The following is a 27,624-nucleotide window of genomic DNA, read 5'->3' on the forward strand; positions in this document are numbered from 1 at the left end:
TTAGATTTCCAAGAAGACTTTTTTTAGTGATTTAGTAAATTTAGTGTTCACTCTTCACAAAGTAGAAATGGTTTTACAAAGTTATGTAGGAAAAAAAATCCACAAACTATTAAAACACTATTAAACTTGTGAGTATCAGGAACTTGTGTAAAATGGAAGGTATAATTTAAAGTCACCCAAGGGGCGCCTGGGTGGCTCAGTCGGTTAAGCGGCCGACTACGGCTCAGGTCGTGATCTCGCGGTCTGTGAGTTCGAGCTCCGCGTCGGGCTCTGTGCTGACAGCTCAGAGCCTGGAGCCTGTTTCAGATTCTGTGTCTCCCTCTCTCTGACCCTCCCCTGTTCATGCTCTGTCTTTCTCTGTCTCAAAAATAAATAAACGTTAAAAAAAAAAAAAAATTTAAAGTCACCCAATAAGGCCCCAAAGGAGGGCTGCATTCAAAAACAGTATTAAGTTTACATTTTAATACATACCAAGAAGGGGGGACATATTCTGAAATATGCGAAGCAACTCCGGTGTAACACATGGGCTGTTTTCCAAAGTCACTAACCTAGGAAGAAAAAACAAATAGCTGAATCTCTTTCTATAGCCATTAAGCTCTTAACAATACAACTTACTAAAAAACTGTCCCATCTAAAGGAAGAAAGAAAAATGAACAATACAGCAAGTTACAAAAGTTATCTTTCTGTATCAAATGAAAAACGTATCTACACATCGCACATTATTATTTTCTATATACACAGCAAAAATAGTAAGGGAAGTAACTACATATTAAAATATTTACAACTACAAAATGTCTTTACAATAAAATTTTAATGATACAGCAAAAGCATGATTATTATGGAATGGTCAAGGAAACATAAAATTGTCTTGTTCTTTTTATATTGTTCTGTCACATGTAACTGATGTGCCCTTTCAACAAGACACTGGGCAATATGAAAGAATAAATCTATAAAAAATAAAATATATATGGGTTGTGGTTTATCACCTAAGTGTGCATTTGGTTTACTTCCTCACCCCTCACCCAAAGAAGTTAAAGGAGAAAAAAAACCATGATTGTCACAATAGTTGCAAGAAAGGAGTAGGAGGGGATCCTATTCAAAATCTAACATTCATTATAAAAACGCTTATCCTATTACAAACAGAAAGTAAATCCTTAATCTGGTAAGAGAGGACCTATCCAACACTCAAAGAAAACACACCTAATGATATGTTGAAGCCGTTCTCTGGAAAAACAGAATCACATCTCAAAAAATTTCTTCTATTACCTTGCCTACCTTCCCATCTACTGAGTGTATATATGGACGGTTCCTCACATGATATGCCAACTAAGTTAATAAGACACAAGGGTGAGAAGAGAAAGTTAAATAGGCTTTATTTACAACAGGTGTGACAGACAGAAAAGAGAGAAAGAATTCATGAAGTATTTTAATCACTAAGCGACTTCAACAAGGATGCTGTAAATATCAATACACTGCATACAAAAATGAACTCAGTTTCTACACTCAAAACAAATACTTAAGATTTAAATAGATGTTGGGGCACCTGGGTGCCTTAGTCAGTTGAGTGTCCGACTCTTGCTTTCAGCTGGGGTCATGATCTCCCAGTTTTGTGAGTTTGAGCCCTCTGTCGGGCTCTGTGCTGGCAGCTCAGAGCCTGCTTGGGATTCTCTCTCTCCCTCTCTCTGACTCTCCCCCACTTGCAGGGTCTCTGTCTCTCTCAAATAAAGTAAAACTTAAAAACAAAATAAAAATATTTAAATAGATGTTATTATAAGAAACACTAATACAAAAATCTAGCATCATAATCATGTCAATTCTCTCCCCCACTTACAGTGTTTCTGTCTCTCTCAAATAAAACTTAGAAACAAAGTATTTAAATAGATGTTATTTTAAGAATCACTGATACAAACATCTAGCATCATAATGATGTCAATTCTCTCTAAACTGTTATAGAGAATCAATAAAACTTCAACTCTCCATAGACTTTCCCCTAGAAATTAGGAAGATGGATTCTAAAATGATTTAGAAGGCAAATGACCAAGAATAAACAAGAAATTTATCAAGAAAAAAAACATATGGCGGGGGGGGGGGGGGGCACTTGCTTTATGACTCACTCTAAAACTAATGTATTTAATATAAAAAGAATACCACAAGAAACAGACCCACTCATTTATGACAGAGGCGGTTCCTAGGTTAAGAAAGGTTGGAAAACTCAGGCATTGGTGGGAAGCTACTGGGCCTCTACCCCACACAAAATACAGAAATTAATTCCAGTATTTATATGAGAAGTGTAAGTCTTTATTTTATAAGATGTTAGCAGTACATACTTATAGCTTTAGGTTTAAGAAAGACTACAGAAAAAGATGAATAGGACTACATTAAAGTTAACAATTACTCTATGTCAAAAGATGTCTCAAAATTGTCAAAATCTAAGTCACATGGTGGGAGAAAACTGTTTCTAATATATATATAAGTGAAAAGGGAACAGTATTCAAAGGAATATACAAAAGAGGTTAGAAAGAGAAAAACATATAGAACAAACGAACAAGCGATCCAGAGGATACAAAAATTGGCAATAAACTTGACTATTAAAAGTATAAAAAGATATTGTACCCAACCAGTAATCAAATCACAGCCAAAATTACAAATGCAAATTATAAGCAAAACAAGGTACAATTTTACCCCTACCATATTACCAGGATTTTCAGTCTGACCTAATAAATACTGGCAAAGCTATAAAAAAGTGAAAACTCTTGCACACTGCTGACAGGATGAAGTTGGTATCAAGACTTGGAAAGTAAGTATTATTATCTGAACTAGTGAAATATGTCTATGTGCACACACCTATGACCTCATGAATAAGGCCTCATACATCTGCATACTTTTTCATGTACAAAAATGTTCAGGGTGCATTATCTGAACATCCGACAAAATGGCATATGAGTAAACGAACTGTTACATTCACACCATTAAACTCAGCAATATGGGTGAATCTTAGAACAGGGAGCTAAAAAAATTAAGTTAGAACACCTATTGTAAAATTTATATGAAGGTAAGATACATTGTGTAGAGTCACATACAAACGTGATTGTAAAAACAGCAAGCCACAAGAAAATAAACCAAGGAATGAAAACAAAAAATACTGGTACACCGGCTCATCCCTGCAATGAAAACAGGAGAATCCAACAAACATCCCACACCATGGGCTTCACAGACATTCTTACTCTCCCACAGCTTCACCAGGGTACAGAAAATGGATTTTCATTTTATGTAAGTTATAAATAATTACAAACAATATGACTTCCCTATTACTTTGTATCTATGAATTATTTCACAAATCTTAAATGTCAAAATTAGGAAGAAGAAGGGGGACATAGAAGAAAGCAGCCACCCACAAAATGAAGTACAGGCCACACACACAAGCAGTGGTAGCTTTAGATACTTTGATCAACAAGAAGAGGATTTGATTCCATGATTCCATTTCTCAAGAATAAAATGAAAGAAAAGATTTTTAAAATTCTTTCCTATTCCCCTTTAAAACAAAAATGAAACCGAAAGAAAAACCATAATCCAGTCATGATATTTCAGTGAGAAAACAATTGATGGGCATCTTCTAAATCTCAGAATACGTTTGAAGCTCTGTCACTGGGCCCAAATTAAGACTCCATGTGACTCTTTCCCTCCCACTGTCATTATCTTAGTAAAAAGAGCATTCAGGTCATTGTCACTCTCACTACCTACCTATGCTAGCTTCCCAAATACAAGCCATACTATTCTAAAAAGGAAGAAATCTTGGGGCGCCTAGGTGGCTCAGTTGGTCGAGCGTACAATTCTTGGTTTTGGCTCAAGTCATGATCTCACGGTTTGTGGGTTACAGCCCCATGTGGAGCGTGCTTGGGATTCTCTCTTTCTTCCTCTCTCTCTGGCTATCCCCCGCTCATACTCTCTCAAAATAAATAAACTTAAAAACAAAAAGGCAAAAAAATCTTGCAGAGTTTAAAGTACTTAAAAGTACTATGACATGGCGACCACTCCAGATTAAACAAGTGAATGCTAAGAAAGGAAAGAAAGAGAAACAAAGTCAAGGCACTAATGGAAAGTTAAGGGACAAGTTATGCTGATGAATAACTAGACAAAGTTGTATATACCAACATCTTTAGCTAGAGAAATGTAAATTTTAATGTTACCCCTCTAAATAAAATACAGAAAACAAAGAGCATGAAGTAAAAACACAGGCATAGCAATTCAACAAATAAATATAAGAGCATGAAAATTCTTTTGAGGCAAAGCCTCTCTGGTTAAGTGAAATACAAAATATAAAAATTTTCTCTGTATAGGAGATACAACTAAAGTTCTAATAGAAAAGCTAAAATGTAAAAGTTGAACAAAAAAAATCAAATCTAAACAAAATAAACCATATGACAATATTAGTATCAAAATTTAAATGCAAAACAATTAAAAGGTGAAAAATTAATCAATACATACATGTATCAAATGACACTTCATAATATTTTAAATTTTAAATACTGTGTTTTATTTGTTAAATTCTTTAAAACAATATAGAAAAATACCAAAACTCTGTGCAGTGAATAATAATTTTATTTCTAGCATTCAAGTATAAAAAGAAATAGAAATAAAAAGGGACACTGACACAAAGCAAACTAAGTAGATATTTTAATAAATCACTGTCAAGATTAAGAAGTGAAACACTGATTTGAACCATACAACCTATTAGTTAGAAAGAATAGATATATATAAAGTCTGCATCTTTAATATCATCACTATTTGAGACTGTTACAAAAAGACAGCCTCAAGTCATTAAAATTCTTAGTAACTTAAAAATTGTACAAGTGACAGGTTGTATTTACAATGCAATAAATCCATACCTGAATCATGTACTTTAATATCAGCAAAAAATAAATGAGGTTGCGTCAAAGAAGACATTAAAAAACTCTAATGCTACTACCAAAATAACAAGACTTAAGGGAAATAGGCCATTACAATGGAAGGCAAATTCATAGCTTTAAATGTTTTAGCACTTAAGAAAAGGTAATGAAGTAACTATTTTTTTATAGCTTTAAAAAATACACCCAGTTAAGGGTAGGAAGTAGAAAATATGAAGCAGCAGTAAAGTAACAAAGGGCAGAAACAGAGAACTCATAAAATGCAACATGTAGTTCTTTCATATTAATAAGAAGAAAAATCTCTAATATACTTTTTTTTTTTACATCTCTAATTTTTATTGGGAAAGAGAGTAGCCATTTTCATAACAAAGCCTATCAGAAACATCCACCAGCTTTGCCCAATGTATTTTCATTACATTCAGAGTATGCAATACCTGATGCATACTCTATTCTAGTTGGTAAGGCATGTGTTGAACCTAATTATGGTACTGGGCCCAAAGCACAGAATGTTTCTCTTGGTTACCTTTTACTTATCTTGTCAGTTACCTTTTAATTATGAATCCGTACTAGCATATAAAGTGCTGCTTCTACATCTTTGCCTGACTAATATATGTACTTTAAAAGAGATAATAAATATACTTTAAAAAGAGATAAATCAAAAATAAGACTACAAGTAACAGAGATAAAGCACATACCTGTATGTTTTGTTTTTTTTTTTTTTTATTAGTATCTTAAGGGAGGAAGTACCAAAATTAACAGACATGGAAAATCAAAACTAAAGTATGGACAAACTAACACCTAAGAAACAACCTGAAAATATTACCAAACTGTGAATAACTTCCCAGCCACTGCCATGAGTCCATTTCCAGTTCCCTTTTCTACTCAATTTTCAAATCATCCAAAGAATAGTTACCATATCACAGAGATCATTCCAGTATGGAAAAAAACCCACGTTTTTTAAAATAGTGAATTGGTAAAACACACATGACACTGATATGAAATCAGACAGTATCACAAAATATGGACAAGAGATCTTAAGAGTTCAGGAAAAAATAAAATCTGATAAAATACCACAGAACAACAGAAAAGACTTGTATAATATATCAAAAGTAGAATTCACCCTAGCAAGAAAAGTTTATCTCAGAAGTCAGCTCTTTAAAAAGAGAGATTTTGAGGTTTTAAGATGCTAATCTCCTGAGTAGATGGCAAAAGGCAGTCACATCAGTTGTTGTTGTTGTTGTTGTTTTTTAATGATGAAGACCATATTACATTTAATGGCATATAGCCCACGCTTATTGTGGACCAGCATCCATTACCTGATCTTACTTCCTTTAACAAAGAACAAAACGAAAACAAAAAAACTGTTAATGCAAGGTTTGTTCAAATTCTACTTAAAAATATTTTATAGTAATAGGTTTATTATATTAGGAAAGAAGATGAAAAATTATTGAGCCAAATCTCAGAATATTAAGTCAAATGACAAAAACAAACTTTAAGTAGAAAAAGAGGAAATGATAAATATAAGACCAGAAACTAACAAATAGGTAACAAAAATACAACAAAGAGAAAGCCAAAGGGTGGTTGTTTGAGAAGATTAGTAACACTGGCAAATCTCTAGCAAGCTGGATCAAGAGGGATGGGGGGAGGGGAACATGGGGGAAAAAACACATAATCACTCTAAAAAGTTTTCCTTTGTGTATGGGACCTCAAACATCTCCTACTACTAATTATCCCCTAGTAAGTTCAAATTCCTATTCTCCAAGATAACTATTTAAATCTTTTTTCTCCACAAATCCCTCTATCCTCTATGTACTTCCATTTCAGCCAATAATATTAAAGTGATGACTATGCTTCATATTTGAGAAAACAGAATCTATTAGACCCAACCCCTTCCTATCACATCCCACTATAATACAAAAATCCATCTTCCTGCCTCCAGTTAAAATGGATGAAGTATCACTGATGTTACTTAAAACCAAAACCAACAAACAGCTACATATGCTAAATCGCATCCCTTCTTGCCTCCAATTAGTCGTTCTCTGGAACCTCATCCATCCCTCTAGACTCTGCATTCCCCACACCAGCCAACTGCTGCCCTATTTCGACATTCCTCTTCATTGTTAAGTGCTCCCAATGTTGTCACAGTCTGTAATTACTTAATTTCAATTCTACTCAGTTCTTACTACTTTACTGAAACCTTTGCTATCATCTCCATGTGGCCAAATTCACTTCTTTGTACGATTCTACCTAGAATAATCAGCAACGTTTGACGTACCTGACCACTCTTTCAGGAAATATTCTTTCTTGGCTTGGTTTTCCTCCTCTTATCAACAGACAGCTCTACTCTGTCACCCTTGATGGCGCCCCCCATGTGACCTCACAAATGCCTTAAGTTCCTTGGGATTCTGCTAGGAGCAGAATGTTCCACATCTGCCCTTCCTTCTTAGGCAACTTTACAGACTCTCATATGCAAAGAGCTAACCATTTAACACACATTATCTCATCCTCACGACCATGTGGGGTAGGAATTATACTTCCTAATTTTACAGATTAAGAAAGTCAGGCTCATAGATGATGATTACATACCTCATGCAGTGGCATAATTGGGACTGGCACCTATATCTGATTCAAAAAATGAGTTCTAACTCAGTATACTCTAGTTTAATTTAAAGAATCTAAGCTATTAAGCATTTGAGCTAAAAAAAACAACAACAAAAAAACAAAAAAAGAGAGAGAGAAAAGAAAGAAAAAAGGTATTCTAATAATTTCATTTTGTTTACATAAACTAAAGGCTAAGAAAACAATAGATAACAACAGAGCAATGTACATTTATTACTGCCTGTTCATGTAATCCTTAAAAAATTTATATACCTTTAATAAACACATTAATATGCTAAGTCTATAATGCTGTTAAGTATCAGAGACTATCTCTTTACTGTAAGTAATACTTTTAATTTTTCTAATAGTCAACATCATATATTGTCTACATATTTATAGAAAAGTATGTGTCTGACACTAGTCAGAGACTAGTGTCTTTTTTTTTTTTTTTTTTAATGTTTATTTATTTTTGAGACAGAGAGAGACAGAGCATGAACAGGGGAGGGGCGGAGAGAGAGGGAGACACAGAATCTGAAACAGGCTCCAGGCTCTGAGCTGTCAGCACAGAGCCCGACGCGGGGCTCAAACTCACGGACCGTGAGATCATGACCTGAGCCGAAGTCGGATGCTTAACCGACCGAGCCACCCAGGCGCCCCCAGAGACTAGTGTCTTAATTTGTAATCTAGAGTAGGCATTGGCCAGCTAGAGTTCATGGGTCATATTCAACCCACACTCAATTTCTATAAATGATGTTTTACTGGAACACAACCATTTTACATATTGTCTGTGACCACTCTCATGCTAAAACAGCAGAGGTCAATAGTCAAGACATCACACAGCCTGGAAAGCCTAAAATATCTACTATCTGCCCCTTTACAGAAAAAATTTGCCAACATCTGATCTCGAGTAATCCATCCTGTACACACAAAAATACATGAATATATATTTTCAACACATGCTAATTTATGATAAAACCACCCAAAGTCATTTAGGTTCCAACAACACAACCTAGAAAATATCAGAAAGTTAACTTGTAAATCGAGTATCTACCTAACATTTTAAAATCATTCATGTAGTATTCTGCTACAGATCATTAATTTGTAATTTGCACCAAAGACAGTTTCTAAAAAATAAAAAAAAATGTTCATTCCTAAACATCTAAGAAAAACTAAGGCAAGAAGGAAAGGAAGGAGAGAAGGAAGAAAAAAGGAAACCAGAAATGTTCATTTTTTCCATGCTTAATTATTGTGATTTTCTTTTTTAATTTCAATAGTCAGTTTATATATTACAATGTTGGAGCCTTTCCTGTATTATAATTGACCTGCAGAAATTTGCTGTCATCAGTAAGATAAGCTTAGTAAAGCCAAAGGATTTTCTAGCACAGTTCCTTACACAGTGGGCAGTCAATAAAGGTCTGCAGCAGTGAGCTGCCTCAGAAACAGAGTTTTTCTTTTTTAACTTTTAACACGACACACTACTCACTTGGCAAAATAATTAGTCAAGGCCAAGAAGCCTCAGCATTTGGGGCTGAGATATATTATCTGAGTATGTAATAGGTGAAGTAGCAAGAGGCTGAAAAATGAGTCAACATCCCCCAAAACATCTCATTTAACAGGCTGCAAGTTTTAAGTCATTTTTAGTTTTGAAGTTTTATTGAACTCTCCCCATTTTACATTTCAAATTCCAAAGGTTAAAGGCAGCTGAGTCGTTACTGAAATTTCCCCTTTCAACTTTGACTACTATGAGCCTATACTGAGCGACAGCTGCCAAGAATAGATGGAACTATGATGTTACCCAATTCAGGGAAAACGGTTTTATGTTTCTGTTTTTAAATACTGGGTTTTCAAGGCCTGTTACATGACCTTTGCTTTATTGGCATGAGAGTAGGGAAGGCCAGGAAAAAAAAAAAAAAAAAATCCAGGGAATCAAATTTTTCCTCTTACCATAATTCTAAACCATCTTCCAGAAGATAAACATGTGGAGGCTGGGAAACATCTGTACTCAGTTGGATAACTGGGAGCAGGAAAGGGTACAGGTTCTTGCTGTCTGCTCCTAATCCCTAAGGGAAGTATAAATAAAACTTAACGTAAGACACTCTAAGATCCCACCCCCACCAAAAAATAACCTATCGTATAAAAATGTCCTAAAATGAGCTGATAAAAAATAAATCCAAGATTTTCTGGGATGGTCCTAACTATAAGCACTACTAAAACAAGGTTAGTTCTGTTTACAATTGAACAGCAAGTAGCAAAAAAATACTATTCAATTGCCCAGTGGTAGTAGAATCATATACACCAATGGTATAAACATCTGTTTTAAGAGATTCCATATGTATCTTCCCCTCTGACTACTAAAGTGGTACTAACACTGCTATATTAAATTCCATAAATTATCTCACCTAAGTAATCTAAAATGAACCCAATCAAAATGTTCATTAGTAAGATAATTACATCATAGTACATTCATATTCCAGAATAGAGACTAGCCAATGAAAAAGTATTAGGCATGGAATAAAAACAATCTCAAAAATAATTACAAACTGGATTTAAAAGTACAGAAGAAGTGTGTATATAACAACTGCAAAAACCCAAGAATTTTTAAACATACCTACCACATGCAAAGAGATATACACATAAAAATGTTTCTTTGGAGTATACAGAAAAAATTAACACTAATTAAATATGGGAAGGGGGAAAGGATGCTGAAAGAATGTAAAAATTATTTTTTTCTTAAGCTTTGTTTTAAAAAAATGCACAAAATTTTTTTAATGAACAATTTTTGCTAGTATTTTTAATGACCCAAAAAATGGAGGAAGAAGAGGGGGGTTTATCTAAAATTCTAGTTTACCTAATTATTGTTTTATGGTGATTGACTCAGTGTATCACACTAAGTCCAAGCACTCTGAAAGGAAACATAAAGGATAAGAAGCCAATTTTTAATCCATAATAATCTCTGTAATCTGACAAACACAGAAAGGAAACCAATAAATATCAAACATCTCCTCATTTAGGAAGTAATTCAAATATCAATAGCTAATGGTAGAATACCTTTATGTTAAGCAAAACAAAATCCGTATGTATACATCTTCTGATGCCATATATATACTGAGTTCAATCTTTATTAGTGGGACAGATACCTAAATGGAAATGCATAAAGCTTATCCTTAAGTTTGGTTCTTTCTAAAACTAAAAATCAGTTGAAAGACCTTATTAAAGATCTTTTTAAAGGAAGATAGTTATTAAAATGTCACACTTAATAAAGTAGTACACTGTGTCTTAAAATTAAGTTCAATTTCACTCTCTGTAGTTCAATCTTTAATACAACAACAAAAGAAAAGGAACATTAAACTAGTCAAGTTCATTTTGATTATTAAGTAGACTTAAAATTTCCTAGAAAAATTAAAATCTATCTACTTACTTAGTGCACATCCCAAGAAGCATGAGATGCTAGCTTTCGCAAAACTAAAGCCTCTGCTAAACATGTAAGACTCTCGGCCAAAGCCTGAAGACATTTACCTTTGTAGTCTAATGGCCTGAAGAATGTGTGCAATCCCAGATATACAACTTTAAATGTGAACATTCTCTCAGCCCACAGTCATAACTACAAGACATTGTCTACAACATTATGAAAAAAAATCACATAACACATTTTCTACAACAGTATGAAAGCTCAAAATTAAATTCATCAGTTATTAAAATGATCAGAAATGCTTCAAGAAGCAGAAATCTTATTGTATAATAATTACATAAGACAGAAGGGAAAATGAGGTGAAGGGTATTCTGTACTATCTTTGCAACAGTCAGTGAATTTATAAGGTTATTATTATTTTTTAGGTTAAGGGAAAAAAAGAATAAAACCCCCTAAATATTGGCATTTCACAGGATAACGTATTTGACTGCCTTCTCCTGTGTCATGTGCATGCGGAAAATGTCCCAAAATATTATCTCCAAACACAGATCTCTGAACTCCAGACACTGAATAACTACAGGACATCATCACCCAGAAGTCATCTCAAACTCTTTAAGGTGACCACTGAACCAATTCAGTCTTCCAAAAAACAGTTCCTGTCCGGCCTTTCCAAACTCAAGTGACCTGTACGACTACCTATTTAGTGGTAAACAGTCTCTCATCCTCCTCCTAGTTCCTGTTCCTACTCACCGCACATCTCAACAATCCTTTATTCTACTATTTTTCAAATCTTTCCCCTTCTTTCCATGCATTTTACTTCAGAACTGCATCATCTATTTTCATGGTTAACAGAAAACGTACCAACCACTTCCCCTGACCTTAGTTTTACTCCATTCCAAACCCTGTCTCCACTGGCACCCTGATTACCTTACTAAAATAAAAATGTTAACACTCCTTGCTCTGAACTTGAAGAGATGTTCTTGTGGCCTTCCTGACCAGGCCCCTATAACCATGTTCTGTACTATGCTCCGGCCACACCATACAACTCAGTATTATCAATCACAATGTTAAAATCTGGAGGAAGCGGACAGATTTAACGCATGCATTTACTACTCTTCTCTGCCAGGATCCACTTAAAGAATATAGGCGGATGTGTTTAAAAGATCCATAACCATAAGTACAAAGATAACGTAAGAAAAGATAAGGACTGAAAAGACAAGCAGTAACTTAGCAAACTTAGAAAACCAAGCTCAAAGTCAGCTGTAAGAAAAGGTCAAGAAGCAACTTGATTTACATTACAGAAACTCCAAAAGACACAGGAACTGGTAGCACCAGGTACTTTGGGAAGGGTGACGTTCAAGGTCAGGTATTAAAACTAAGAGGGCCTCTAGAGTTTTACAAAGCAGCATGATGCCAAGATCTCATCCAAGTCCACAAACAACTGGTCCCGTTTGATTCTCTGATAACGTAAAACAAATTATCTCAAGACAAGGAGATACCCGGTAATGAAAAGCAGGGATACATTAAAAAAAAAAGGGAGATGTAACATGCAAGAGACAGGAAAATGAAAGATCTTTTACTAAGAAAAGACATCAAAAACAAGGATGGTTCCCCTACAAAACTACCCAGCTAGATTATATCCAAAAGGAAAAATTTGCAATTTACTACTGTAAATGTAAGTTCCCCATACATTTTCAACTCTCTCCATTAGCGTTTTTGTTTTTTTGTTTGTTTTTTTAAGTAGGCTTCTGGTCCAGCCTGGAGCCCAGTGCAGGGCATGAACTCATGACCCGGAGATCAAGACCTGAGCTGAGATCAAGAGTCAGACACTTAACCAACTGAGCCACACAGGAACCCCCCAATTAGCTTTTTAGTGCCCTAAATTTATATTGACAAAATGTTGATGATTCTGGAAGTTGGGTGATAGTTACCTAAAGACGGATTATATTGTTCTTCCTTTTGTGTATGCTTCAAATTTTTCACAACTTAAAAAGTAATAACAAAAGCAGGCAATCAAGGATCAAGAGATGATCTCTTCAACCAGAGACTACTAGTCTGGGTTCCCAGAGCTTAAAAAATGAAAACAAAAACATACAAATAAACTATTATCTCCCTCTCAAATCTGAAAAGCCCAAAGATGGCAGTGTTTTCTATAAAATGAACCTTAACAATAACCCTTAGTATAATTTTCTCAAATGACTGAAAAACACATTTTAAGCTATAATCTCAACTTTATATTAAACGTCGTATGCTTTCTTCAAGAAGGCGATGAACACTTGGCTGGAACCCTGCACCTCTGGCCTAAACAAATACAGAGTGCGAATGGATCGCAATGGAAGGAAAAGGCCCTATCCACTCCAAACATTCCGAGCAGGTTACTGTGGCTTCCTCAGACTTCCTGAGGTAATCCTACCTAAGGAGACAGAGAAGCTGGGTTTTTTCACACCTCCCTCACAAAACTCTCAAAAGGAGTCTAATAAGAACACATTTTGGCAAAGATGTAACACAAAAGAGGTGGGATCACAGTTTGTTCTGTTATTTCTGAGGGCAATCTCAGGACAGTCAGTAACCTTATCCTAACCTTTGTACCCTTTTCTATAAAAGGGACATAATCTTCGCAAGAGATCACAACAATTAAATAGTAGATAAGAAGAGATGCTACATGAGAGACTTATTAAAAAGAAGGTGCTTTCACAGGAATTTTGTATCACTATTCATTTATTTGAAACTGCCTTACGTAGGATTTTTTAACTATAAAATTCATCCATAAGGTTTACTGAAAGAAAAAAAATTGCATTTCAAAAAAAGGATGTCTGAGAAAGGTTTTTTAAAAACTTGTGTTCACGTGTTTTTCCCCCCCTATTTTTAACTTATTCAAAAAATGGAGAGTGGTAACTATCAACTCAGAGCTCTCTCCATTGGACAATCTATCACAATTTGGGGCAAGGCCAGTAAAACTGAGTTGAGCATACCTGGATGCAGATATTAGACTTGGCATTAAAATCTTACCTTTCTGTCCTCTCGCCGTCAGACTGTAAGTCACTGTAACAGTTCAAATGACAACTACAGCCTGTTCATCACTCTCTGAAATCTGAGATTCCTCTCTACCTGCTGCACAACCCTGACACCTCAAAGTCACGAGGACAAAAACCATATTCACTCCTTCCCTCAAAAGTAACTCACCTGATTGTCTACCTTCTCACTTTATGAAAGAGTAAAATTTTGATTTTAGATCACAAAAAAAGGGTGAAAATGAAGAGCAAGTTTATACAGAAAAGCTCTGAATACCAAGCAAAGTGCATGGAAAGTATAACAGACTGCACAAATCATGAGCCTATCACCATGAGAGACCACTTCATCTAATGAAAGAAACGTCTTTAAAAAGGAGAGAGTATTTCCTACATGTCAAAAAATGTCCGAAGCCAACACACTAAAGTAGTTTTTAAAACTGTTTAAGATAATTTATGAAAAAGACATAACTGGGAGGCCTTTCACTACCATTAAAATAAAGCACATGAAAACAATGAAAAATTTGTAAAAAGGAAAAAAAAAGCAAAAACCCAGAATCTTAAGCACAGAGAACTGGTGGTGGCCAGAGGGGAGGTGAGGGAGAGGATCGGTGAAATACAAAAAAGGGATTAATGGGTACAAAACTCCATTTATATAATAAAGAGGCCTCAGGGATGAGAGGTACAGCACAGGGAATACAGTTAATAATACTCTAATAACACTGTATGGTGACAAGGGGCATCTATACCCCTTGTGGTGAACACTGAGTAACGTACAGGACGGTCCGATCAACTGTTGTACACATGGAGCTAACAGAACACTGTATGTTAATCAGACTTCAATAAAAAAAAGAAATATACTAAATTCAGAAAGTGGAAAGTAACTTACCTGAACAAGATGAATAAGTGTTGTCAGAATAGCACATCTCAACATATTGTGTTCTTCGCTCTGCTTCCAAAGAAGAGGCAAATACTGTACCAAACATCCTACATACGGTCGTATCTATCACAACAGAAGGAAGGGAAGCAAAAGACTGTATTAGGAAAGAAGGCAATTTCCTTCAAGACACAATGACAGAACATTATTAAGTCCCAGGAAGGAAGTATTTAATATTTTCTAGATGAAATATATTATGCATCTATCTTTTTAAAAATAAATCAGAGACATAAAGCTCTACGGTTATTATTTTTCAAGAATTTAAAATAAGTACCAAATTTACTGCATGAAATAAAATTTAGGAAAACAACATAATGTAGCCAGTTATCGAGAGCTTAACAGAACACATTATTATACCCTAGTTCTTTTTTAATGAAACAGCTTACCTAACTGGAAATTACACTGTTTTAAAAAGTCAGCATTTACTCATACATTCAACAATTATCTGATGGCATCCTCCAGTAACAGGCCCTGAGGACAAGGCACCAGAAAGAAAAGAATGTAAAGGTACACTTACAAACCCTTACAATGAAAAAAGTATAATTATAAAGGTGTACAGGAGGTATAATGAAAACACAGAAGAAAATCCTTTAAAAAATTTTTTAATGTTTATTTATTTTTGAGAGAGAGAAAGAGACAAACATCAGAGTGTGAGTGAGCAGGGCAGGGGCAAAGAGAGAGGGAGACACAGAGTGTGAAGCAGGCTCCAGGCTCTGAGCTGTGAGTACAGAGCATGATTCGGGGCTCAAACTCACAAACCAAGAGATCATGATCTGAGCTGAAGTCAGACGCTTAACTGACTGAGCCACCCAGGCAACCCAAGAAAATCCTTCTTAAAAGATATGATTCTTAAAACCACGTGGATTAAGCTAACCAGTTTTAAAAATTAAAAATAAAAATATTTCTTTAAAAATAAGCCCTGAGAGACAGCACAGCTTGACAGTGAGTTTCTTAAAAAATAAAAGGGATCTACACTGAAGCTGGACCGCGCTCCAGTGTCTCAGTTGGTTTATGGTCATTGTATTGGGAATTGCTCTGATGAAGAGTAGGCTCATGACAAACAGAAATACTACACCTTCACAACTTCAGCAATAGCTATTTCAATCCCACGTATTAAAACTAAAAATTACTCCCAGAAAAATGAGATTCCCATTTTTGCTTACAAAATGCCACACACTAAACAGGGAGAAAAGGTGTAGAATCTGTTGCCCCTGGGGATGCGAGGAAGGTTACAAAAGACAAGTTAAGTATTTGCCCAAATATTTAAGCGAAATAAAACTGAAAAAATATTACAAGCCTATTTATTATATATCACCTTATCTTCAAATTTTTAATTACACTATTATTTATTGAGCACTTAATCTTGCTAAGTGTTCTTTATCTCAGAGATCACTCCAATTAGCTTATAAAACAGACCAACTAGTACGTAAAAACACAGGTTTTAAAGTACCTAGCTCATTCATACTTAACTGAAAACAATGTATAACAGCATGTTCTACTGACATGGAAAATAAACCAATTTTGGTTTTAATATTCAAGTGAGAACACTTTCCAAGGAAGGGCACAAAGGGAGTACATTCGAAAGTCAGAAAATATTTACATCCCAAACGTAGCTGTACACTGGAATTGATGATATTCTAAATTTAAATTATTGCTTCAAAAATGAATTTCAATAATCACCCAGAGTTACTGTTGCAAAAGATAGCCCCCCAAAACAAGGGTGCAGAGCTGGAGATCAAAAAACAGTGAGGGGGCGCCTGGGTGGCTCAGTAGGTTAGGCATCCCACTCTTGATTTCAGCTCAGGCATGATCTCACAATTCATGTCATGTTCTGGGCACTGACAGCACAGAACCTGCTTGGGATTCTCTCTCTGCACCCCCCCCCCCCCCCCGCCGCCCCCCGCTCACACTCTCTTTCTCTCTCAAAATAAATAAAATAAATAAACTTTAAGAAAACAGAGGGAGAACATGAGAGCGAAATATGTTCCCTGAGGCTGAAAGGGAGGAGGTTAAAAAGTATGTTATTGGGAAAACTGAGAAAATCTTATATGGACTTGATATTAGATAATAATATTACATTAATGTAAGTTTCCTGAGTCTAATCATGGTTATGTTAAGAAGAGAAGTCTAATATTCTGGGACAAAGTGCCATGATGCTTGAAACTAAAATTCAAAGAGTTTAACAACAAGAATTTGTATATGCACACAGATAAAAAAAAGAGAAAATTCAGTAAAAATTAAAAACTTAAAGAACTAGGTGAAGGATATATGGGTGTTGATGTCTTGTAACTTTTCTGTACATTCAAAATATTTCAATGAAAAGACTTAAGGAAAAATATTGCTCATATACAATCCTGAAAATGATTACCATCTATGGGCTATTTCGGTAGGCCAATATCAATTATTTGGTCAACACCTAAAAAATCACATGGAATTAGCAATGTTTACTAGACACTGGGCTAAATAACAACCCTATAAAACATTAAACTATCAGCTTAACACAAATGAGATGAAAAAGTACACCAAATACACTCATCTTTTGGCACCTATACTCAAAAAGAAAAGAAAATAGAATATGAGTTAAGTCATCATATACAGGGAGGTATCCACTTTCCTTCGTAACACATTACTGAAAATCAAGTATGTGACAGCCTAAGAAATGTTCTAAGAAGATATTCCATACATGGGGACTTTAAAAAGTAAGTACCAATGACACCTCGTCTTTTAGATATAATTTTCATAAAATATTTAATACTTCACACAGGCCCTTTAATTTTGTTCTTTTTCTTCAGAAATGCAGAAGTTCAAAGACTATCTGCCTGACATCCAAACCTGATGATTACCTATTTCTTCTGTGTATTTACTGGATTGCCACAATGGAATAATTTATCAACTACTTTTTCAAAAAGTAGAGAAAATATAATCTTTAAATAATTGTACATTATATTATAAAAATGGTGACACTTCACTGAATCTTCAAAATTAAACCATTATGTGTTATCTTACTGTTTGTTGTTAAGATGGCTCAAACTGTCTGTAACCCAAGGGGCAAAAATCAAATTAGCATATGAAAGACAGGTGAATGATATATAAGCGGTAGGACTGTTCAAAGGTTAACATAGGAAATTTAAAGAATCAGACTACTGAAAATACTTTTCATGATGATTTCCTGATTTCTGAAAACACAAAATACTACTGGATTAACTCTATCTATTTACTGGTGACAGAGTCACCTGAGTTGCTTAGGCTATCTGTGTTCTAAAAAGTGCATATGGATTAAAAACACAAAAGCACTTTTAAAATTACTAAGCATGAAGGGACACCTGGGTAGCTCAGTCAGTTTAGTGTCCAACTCTTGGTTTCATCTCAGGTCATAATCTCATGGTTCACGGGTTCAAGCCCCACGTGAGGCTCAGCAGTGACAGTACAGAGCCTGACAGGGATTCTCTCTCTCTCCTACCCTCTGCCATTCCCCCACACTTGCGCACACACAAGCACACACTCTCTGTCTCAAAATAAATAATAAATAAATTTTATTTATAAATATAAATATTTATATTTTAATAAAGTATAATAAATATTTATAACTTATTTATAAATAAATTAATTAAATTTAAATAAACTTTAAATTTTACTAAGCATGAGGAATTTCAACCTAGGATTAAAAAGATTAGAGATTTGGGAGGATGTAGGTAAGAAAATTCATTTCCACAGAAAGAAATCTTTAATACATTTCTGTTAGCGAGATGGTATCTAAATAAGATTACAAAAAATGGTCATATCTTGTTTCTACAATTTTTTAATGAACGATAATTTACTGCATTTGTATAATGATCTAAAGCATACTGCATATGTGTAATAATTTCATACTTAAGACACCTGTGAGTCAAGTGATTTCAGAATTATCTTTATTATTTTAGACACAACGGAGCACCTGGGTGGCTCGACTAGTTAAGCATCTGACTTCGGCTCAGATTATTATCTCACCACTCCGTGAGTTCAAACCCCACATCAAACTCTGTGCTGACAGCTCAGAGCCTGGAGCCTGCTTCAGATTCTGTGTTTCCCTCTCTCTCTACCCCTCCCCTGCGCACACGTGCGCTCTCTCTCTGTCTCTCAGTAATAAACATTAAAATGTATATATATATATGTACACACATAAGGACACAAACTTAAAGACCTTCCCCAAACGACACAGGAGACACAGGCACTTGAAAGGAGTTTAAAAGAGTCTCAATTAACTATCTGGATGATCAAAATCTCTCAGTATTCTTTATAAACAAGTATCAAAATGAAACAACGTAACTAACGTAATAAGAATCCCAAACACTAAGGAAATTGTAAGGTAACACTATTTTTAGACACTCGAACCCAGAACTGCTCAAAGTGGTTAACAGTGACTCAAAACTGCCGCTGGAGCTGCATGCTGACTGTGAAGGCTGGTAATACCACAAAGATGTATGTACTTTGACAAGTTCCTTAAAATCTCAAACTGTTCGAGATGATAAATTCCAACCCTCACCCAAAGGTTTTTGTGAGGATTAAATGAGAAATATATGCAAATTATTTAGCACGGAAGTTGGTAACTTAGTATTATTCAGTAATTGATAGCAATTCTCATCAATTACTTTAGAACAAGCTCAAGCAATCAGAATTCACTAAAAGACACAGGAACAAACTCCAAATCTGTGGACATGAATTCAGTTATCTTTCCCTAGTAACTCACAGATTTACTTCAGTACTTTTCAAACAAGGATATGAAGTGGGGAACTAGGATATGAGAAACCACAAGGATAATTAATTATAAGGTAGTTTCTTGGATTATTAGTTTTTCACACAAATTAGGAGACATAGGGAAGCTGAATAACTAACTTTACATTTAATATCTGTTGAGAACTTTACATATCATTTTTATATTAAGCTAAACATGGACATAATGTGGACCAAACTGCAAAACACATTAAATTTTGAAGGTAAATATAACCGACCTCTGAAAATAGCTGCATTTGCTGACACACTTGTGGCTATGTCCTCAAACACACTGAATTTTAAGAAGTATTATTAAATATAAACTGGATCTACTAAGACAGATAAAATTCTGCATTCTGAACCCCTCTACATTACTGATCCCATTTTAAAATTTTTATATTTTAGATTTTAATATTCTCAAGTCATTTTTTAAATTTTTTTTTTTTAATGTTTATTTATTTTTGGGACAGAGAGAGACAGAGCATGAACGGGGGAGGGGCAGAGAGAGAGAGGGAGACAAAGAATCCGAAGCAGGCTCCAGGCTCTGAGCCATCAGCCCAGAGCCTGACGCGGGGCTCGAACTCACGGACCACGAGATCATGACCTGAGCCGAAGTCGGACGCTTAACCGACTGAGCCACCCAGGCGCCCCTCTCAAGTCATTTTTTTAAAATGCAAGTACACATGTCAATATAAGCGAAATCACAACCGTATAGGTTATAAGCATTTTAATGTGTTAACTTTTAAACAATGTAGATAAAGCAAAGCTATTACTGCAATCCTACATACACTCCACTCACCTGACATTGAATGTTTTACATTAAAATTACCTGTATATTGACTCTTTCAATCACACAGGAAAGGACATGCAAAACATGCATCTTTGTGTCACATTCTGTAACTTGCTGCAGCAGCTGAAAAAGTAGTGTGAACATGGTTTCCAAATACTGCAGGTAAACAGAAAAAAAACAAAGGGTTATAAGAGAAATAGAAACATCTTCACAAACTGAAATAACAAAATTAAATCATAATGTCAAAGCAATAAATAAGAGATCAGCAACCAGAACTCCAGCATTACCTAAAGAAAGCTGAAATTGTTCAAGTTGCCAACATTTAGGAATCGCATTCTTTTTTTGGGGGGGGTGAGGGGGATTTTCTTTTCTTTATTGTTCCTTAATTGGTCCATTTTAGAATTAAACTCATCCACAAAGTGAATCATGTTTTCAGTGGAAAACCATGTGTAAATTTTGTGTTTAAATTTTATATCGCTAAACTAAGCTGCTAACGTTGTCTGGTCAGTGTCCTTGTGTGCCTGTTGCCAATCACAAGATACTTTGTTTTGCAAAGTCTACTCATTGAAACAAAAGAAATACCAGTAAGTATACTCGCATACCAGCTCTCTGATGTGGCCCTTAAGATACGCTGCATGGAGATCTCACTTTCCATAGATATATATCTGTTATTCAAAGAATGACCGAATATTTATTATTAGGAAATAGGAAACAAATATCCATGTCTGGCCGTTAACGCCTAGATTACAAAATGACAGTAGGGATTAATAGGTCACAGAATGCCACATACTTAAATAAAACACACATCTGATCTTTCAGATAGTTCATTTTTAAGCAGATTTCTAAAACATATTTATTTCATCCCAAAATACCTAATGATTCTTTTCCTAATGAAAATCCTCTCTACAAGTTTGTCCATGTACGACCTCCACAAGAAGTACACACAGACACTTTATCATGTAACTTTCTTCTTGCCTAGTCTTCCTAAGAATAAATACTACCGCCATAGTCTTATTAACATATTTAACAAGTGCTTACTGAGTACCTGTTAAGTGAAACACCATGTGGGCTTCTGGGAATTAAATGAAGGGTAAAAAGATTGGTGTTCTATTCAAGTAATTTACAATCTAATGCAGGATACAGGCATATATACACAAAGAAATAGTTGAGGACTATAAGTAACAGACACAGATAAAACGAAGTTACTAGATGTTTTGTAATTGGAAAAAAGGTTAAAAAAAAAAAAAAAAAGTTTAACAGTCACCTCCAAAACAGTTAAGATAGCTAAAAAAAAAAAAAAAAAGCAGAATATAAGTAAACAGTTATGAATTAAAAAATTACCAATAAAGGTAGTAAACTTCCAAAATCATCTTAATGTACTTTTAAATTTGGCTTCAATAAGTATCACATACATATAATTTCATTTATAAAATAACACTTAATTTGCAAAAGACATAGCAGATTGTGATCAATCTTAAAAATATTCTCACCGGCAGAAACTGATCTGTTCTAAATTCAAAATCATCAACAGGTAAAGAGCAGTTAAGGAATACTGAGGATGTATGAGGTTAATCAGAATAAAATAGATCTAAAACCCAAATATGATACTCAAAAACTATATTTTAAGCGATCTAACAAATTTCACAAAAAAATCAGTTACTTAAAAGTGTTAAAATTCTTCACAATGAAATATTTTTTATTTTAAAGATTTTATTATTAAGTAATCTCTACACCCAACATGGGACTGGAACTCACAACCCTGAGATCAAAAGTCACACACTCCACTGTCTGAGCCAGCCAGGCACCCCATCACAATGAAGTATTTTTAAATTCTTTAAAGGATATTTAACTTCAGTGTTGTCGCTGTTTCAATACGGACCTAAAAGAAAGTACATCATGAGATTTTAATAATTCTGAAACTACTAAATATCATTAATATCAAATGGCAGGAAATTTATTCCAAATCACTTTTACTTTTTGCTAATATTAAAGTCACAGAGGTTATTAACATCTAGAAATAAAAGAATATCCCTCTTATTTTGCAACAAGACTTGAAAAAGTCAACTAGTGTCCATTCCCACCCTTCTCAGTTTCTCATAATTTGTTTCAACAGTCTTTAATCCAGGGGGTGCTTCCAGGAAAATGGATAATTTGCTCTAAGTGTGAGACAAGGGTGGGACTAAGAGAAGAGTACAAAGGTGCTGCCACACGGGGAGAGAAGGCTGAGATCACAGATGAGAGATAGGCAAATGGGTGAGGCTGGTGAAGCTGGCAGATGTTTGGTGAAGAGGAAGGGAGGAGAAAATGGAAAGAGGAGGGAGAAGGAAGAACACACATTCCCATCTGCAACCACAATTACAGGAAATCCGTGAAATATCCAAAGATCTATTTTGAGATTTTCTAAACTCCAAAGTTCACAAATACACAAAGATTTGTACAGGTTCCTGACACTTCCAAATCTTAATTTCTTTGTGTGTCAGCATGTTATGCGGGCAAATCACACCACAACAGCATCATCCCTATCGCTCTCTTTCAAGGGTTATCAGAGGGAAAATCCTCTGATTTCCCTCTTTCAATCCCCTTGAAAGAGGGAAATCCTCTTTCAAGGATTTGGTCAGCTAAACTGGCACAGGCTACGATACCCAGAGTTTCCACAAAACATAACATGAACTCAAGCCATGACTACATTCTATATCTAGTTAAATGTTTCAACTAAAGGAAAGAAATTCACTCAATATGCATTATACTCCCCCAGATCAAATGACAATGTGAAAATGTCAGGCAACTATCAGAGATAGAGATGTACTCCACCCAGTGGCCTTGGATACTATAAAATTTATGGAGTCCTATTTGAGAAGTTGCTTTCTCCAGTAACTGCATTATATATTTTTGTAAAGATTTAGCCTTTTTAAAATTCAGTTATTCATTCATTTATTTATTAATTTTGGGGGAGGGGCACAAGTAAACAAGGGGCAGAGAGAGAGAGAGAGAGAGAGGGAGAGAGAGAGGATTCCATACAGGTTCCACATTGTCCACGTAGAACTCGAAGTGGCTCGAGCTTGCCTGAAATGTGGCTTGACTGAACTCATGGACCGTGAGATCATGAGCGGAGCCGAAGTCAGATGCTTAATTGACTGAGCCACCCAGGTGCCCCCGGTGCACCTGCACTATCTCTACTCTGTTGCAGCCAGTCTTGTGATGACGTGGTTATAAGATTAGGAAACCACATAGATAACCGTAGTTGCTCAGGATTAAATCTATCCCAACCCTGTAAAAGCACTCAAGCAAGATAATGTAGATAATGAAAGCCAGAGAACATTTAGATTCAGCAGTATCTATATAAGCACATGCATATATACACACATGAACACATCTACACATATGTACATATCTACATGTTTGTATACTGCCGTGTACATAAATATGTGTATAAAGTATCCTCCCACATTAGCCAGCATTTCTCACAAGTTGAAATTAAAGATCTTATATACACTAGAAGGCCAAAGTGTGCAACCTTAACTTGGTACCTTACTAAACAAAGTCTTAAGAAGTATCAACAAAATATCGGTGGCAGGATCAAACAAGTGTAGAAGATGTAAAACTGAGATGAAATCACCAGAAGATACACAGGAAAAGGGCAAAAGCTGAACCTACAGCAGCATTCCCTCTAAGAGTATTCCTTAGATATTAGTGTATGTGTCATCTTGGATAGTCACTATTCAAATGTATGTTTCAAAGGTTCTCCTCAGTCCTAAAGCAAAGAGGACTACTGGAATATTTAGCCCAGTGTTTTCCAAACTTATCCAGCCATGAAACCCTTTTTCTCCAGTAATACTTATTGGGATGTAATTAATGTTCCACTCTTAAAGTGCAGAATTAAATTTCTCTTATTTCTTTCTGAACAGATACCTCAAAAATGAGTAAAAGATTCAAAAAATTTCTCGATTTCCCTAAGAAAACTTAAGTGAAATTTAATCCTTTTGTAACACTTTCATAAAACATTTAATGTCTTCTGTCTGATACCTCTAAGAGCAAATGTTTCCAAGTGGGAAAAGAAAAACTTTAACCTATAAATACTTTAAAGGTATTACAAAAGTAAACTCATTCCAGCAAACAGTAATCTAAAGTTTTATTTATTTTTTTTAAATTTTTTTTAACGTTTATTTATTTTTGAGACAGAGAGAGACAAAGCATGAACAGGGGAGGGTCAGAGAGAGGGAGACACAGAATCTGAAACAGGCTCCAGGCTCTGAGCTGTCAGCACAGAGCCCCACGCGGGGCTCGAACTCACGGACGGCGAGATCATGACCTGAGCTGAAGTCGGCCGCTTAACCGACTGAGCCACCCAGGTGCCCCTAAACAGTTTTATTAATAAACTTTTAAGAATTTAGACATGGTAAAATAAAACTGGATTCCCTTGTAACTTCCCATGTTTAAACTATTTAATAGTTACAGCATTATATTTAGAGTAAATTCCCAACTATTTACACAAAGTAGATAATGGCCAAGTGACAAATCCAAATAACAGTTCTATCTGCCTTTGGAATACATTGAGCTTCTACAATGGGTTTATTTATTTATTTATTTATTTTTAATTGGGAGAGCAATAGAGAAAGAGAGAATCTTAAGCAGGCTCCACACACAGTGCAGAGCCCAATCCGGGGCTTGATCCCACAACACTGGGATCATGGCCTGAGCTGAAACCAAGAGCTAGATGCTCACCCGACTGAACCACCCAGGAGCGCCGACAGGTTTACCTTTCTAATTATGTTTTCCTTCACAGAACATTATTTTTCTGACCCTCTCTGACTCTTCAAAAAAAAAAAAGAAAAAAGAATATTATGTCAACACTTATTATAAAGGAAACAATTCCAAAGGCTAAAACACACACACACACACACACACACCAAAAATCCCTTCAAAAATGAGAGACAAAGAAAAAATTAACAGTCAAGATGAACTAGATGGTGGTACCTCAAGTATGAGAATGACAAAATCCATACTGAATAAGAAAAAAAAAATATGTAAGCTAAAAAAGAATCTTTAAAAAAAAATGTCATCTGACTCTACAAAACTAGAATTTAGTTAAACGTCTTTTCACTGACTCTTCGTGATAAGGGTAAATAATAATCAAAGAACTTCCCTCCCTTAAGTCAAACTGCTCGCCAAGGAATAACTACAAGAGTGAAAGGTTACCAACATGCTAAATCTATAAACTATTCCTGAATATGAAGCTTAACATAAATTAAACTTATAAAAAATAGTCTTAAAACATTTAAGGAACATACCACTAAGTCTTGATCTTGAAGCAAGTTACAAATTGCCTCATATAACATGGGTCTTAAGTCAGACTTGAATTTCACAGAAATCCACTGACCGATGAGCCAAATCACCCTGCGTCGCAATGGCTTATATCTGAATAGGGAAAAATCATGAAATTAAAATGGTAAATATTCTACAAAGTATATTTCATTTAGTGTATTTTATCATTTAAATTTAAAATATAGTAAGGAAGCAATCTGTATTGTTTATATAAAAACTTAAAAGCCACTTCTAAATGTACCACAGTACACGTACTACAAAACCACCTAAGCTCTCAAATTTAAGTATCCTCAAAAATAATGATATTTTTAAAGTTGTAAACCATTTTCAGTAACATTATACACATTTCTTTATGATCATCTTTTCTAAAGGAAATGAAGGCTCTTTAAAGCAAGAAAAAAAAACCCACAAAGCTATAAACAATTATGTTTAAGAATTCTACCCATAAAGTCTCTTACTGATACTATATAAATTTTAGTGGCGAGATGCTGTTTTGTGCATAAATGGAATAAGCTAATGAAGATTCCACATTTTTTAGAAAATTATAAAATTTTAAGATGACCAAGCACATAGAAAGAACTGCTCATTAAAGTTGAAAAATAGTTGCTTAAGTATTCCCTGCCCTCAAAACGTTTACAACTCACCTAAAGGAATTAAAGAATGTAAAGCTATATACTAGGATTTCAGAAAAGGAAGAGAAAGGAGTGGGTGGGGGAAATGGGATCTGAATAGCCTTTAAGCTAAACAATACTTGGGTAGAAAATCGAGAAGATGCTATTTGAAGGGACGGGGACTGTTTAAACGAAGTCACAGAGGTGGAAGTAAACAAGACTTGTATACAGTGTAATGGAGGAACCATAGACCCATCAATTTTGAACTGAGATCTCCGAGACTGCTACAGTCAACATTCTATTCCGGATACACAGAAGGAAGCTTAGAAAGGTCAAATTCTAAGTTCACTTAGATCACAGTCACTTCTGGGCACAGTTAAAATTAGAAGTTAGTTTATTCCCCAAAATATGGTCCCTGGACCAGCAGCATCATTATCCTGGAAGCGTGACAGAATCATACAATCTGACCCAGACCCTAAAATATAACCTATATCAGGACGTGCATCTCAACAAGATCACCAACAGATTCATACGCATGTTTGAGAAATACTGGTCTAGATCAGCTCAGTCCAGAAGAAATATAATGTAAGTAAATATGTGATTTTACATTTTTTATTACCCACATTAAAATAAGTAAAAAGTAAAATTTTCATATTTTTATTTATCTCAATACATCCAAAATACGATCATTTCAACATCAATACATATTTTACACTCCCCAGGTTTTCAATTTAAAGTCATTTCATCACTTTTATTAAATTCATTTCAACTATTCATTAGCCATATGTAGCAGGTACTGTACCTGACAACACAGATCTAGAGTAAATAGCCTCTAGGCTTTAAGGAAAATCAAAGCACACATGTGTCTTTCTACTGAAGGCTTTCTCTAGATCAAAGGTTCACTAACTTCCTGTGGGCAGAGTCACAATACATCTTATTCACCATACACTTTAAGGGGCATAGCAAATTCATGGCAAACTGAAAATATTCAATGACTGAATAAATGATTAACTCAACCAATAAATAGCTACTTATTGGGCAAAATTACTTTTTAAAAAAAATGTTTATTTCGAGAGAAAGCGAAAGCAGGAAAGGAGCGAGAGAGAGGATAGACAGAATCCCAAGCAGGCTCCACGCTGCCAGTACAGAGCCTGACTTGGGGCTTGGCTCGATCTCATGAACTGTGAGATCATGAGCTGAGCCAAAATCAACATGGAAGCCTTAACCGACTGAGCCACCCAGCCACCCATGGTCAAAATTACTTTTAAAGCATCTCCAACTCTACAGTTCTATGGC

General features: G+C 35.1%; 1 protein-coding gene across 1 annotated transcript in view; it reads right to left on the reverse strand.

Moving 5' to 3' along the window:
* The window catches only part of IPO11 (importin 11), a 196,689-nt gene that overhangs the window by 98,216 nt on the left and 70,849 nt on the right, over nt 1-27,624 (reverse strand). The window contains exons 16-22 of the mRNA XM_019414324.2: nt 25,684-25,810; nt 22,241-22,274; nt 21,886-21,926; nt 20,435-20,551; nt 14,809-14,922; nt 9,447-9,562; nt 472-548 (exon numbers count right to left, since the gene is read on the reverse strand). Of these exons, the coding sequence (XP_019269869.1) occupies nt 472-548; nt 9,447-9,562; nt 14,809-14,922; nt 20,435-20,551; nt 21,886-21,926; nt 22,241-22,274; nt 25,684-25,810 (626 nt within the window). The remainder of the gene's footprint in view (nt 1-471; nt 549-9,446; nt 9,563-14,808; nt 14,923-20,434; nt 20,552-21,885; nt 21,927-22,240; nt 22,275-25,683; nt 25,811-27,624) is intronic.

Source organism: Panthera pardus, unplaced genomic scaffold (genome assembly GCF_024362965.1).
Source record: "Panthera pardus isolate Hobbes unplaced genomic scaffold, ASM2436296v1 HiC_scaffold_2, whole genome shotgun sequence".
Lineage (NCBI taxonomy): Eukaryota > Metazoa > Chordata > Mammalia > Carnivora > Felidae > Panthera > Panthera pardus.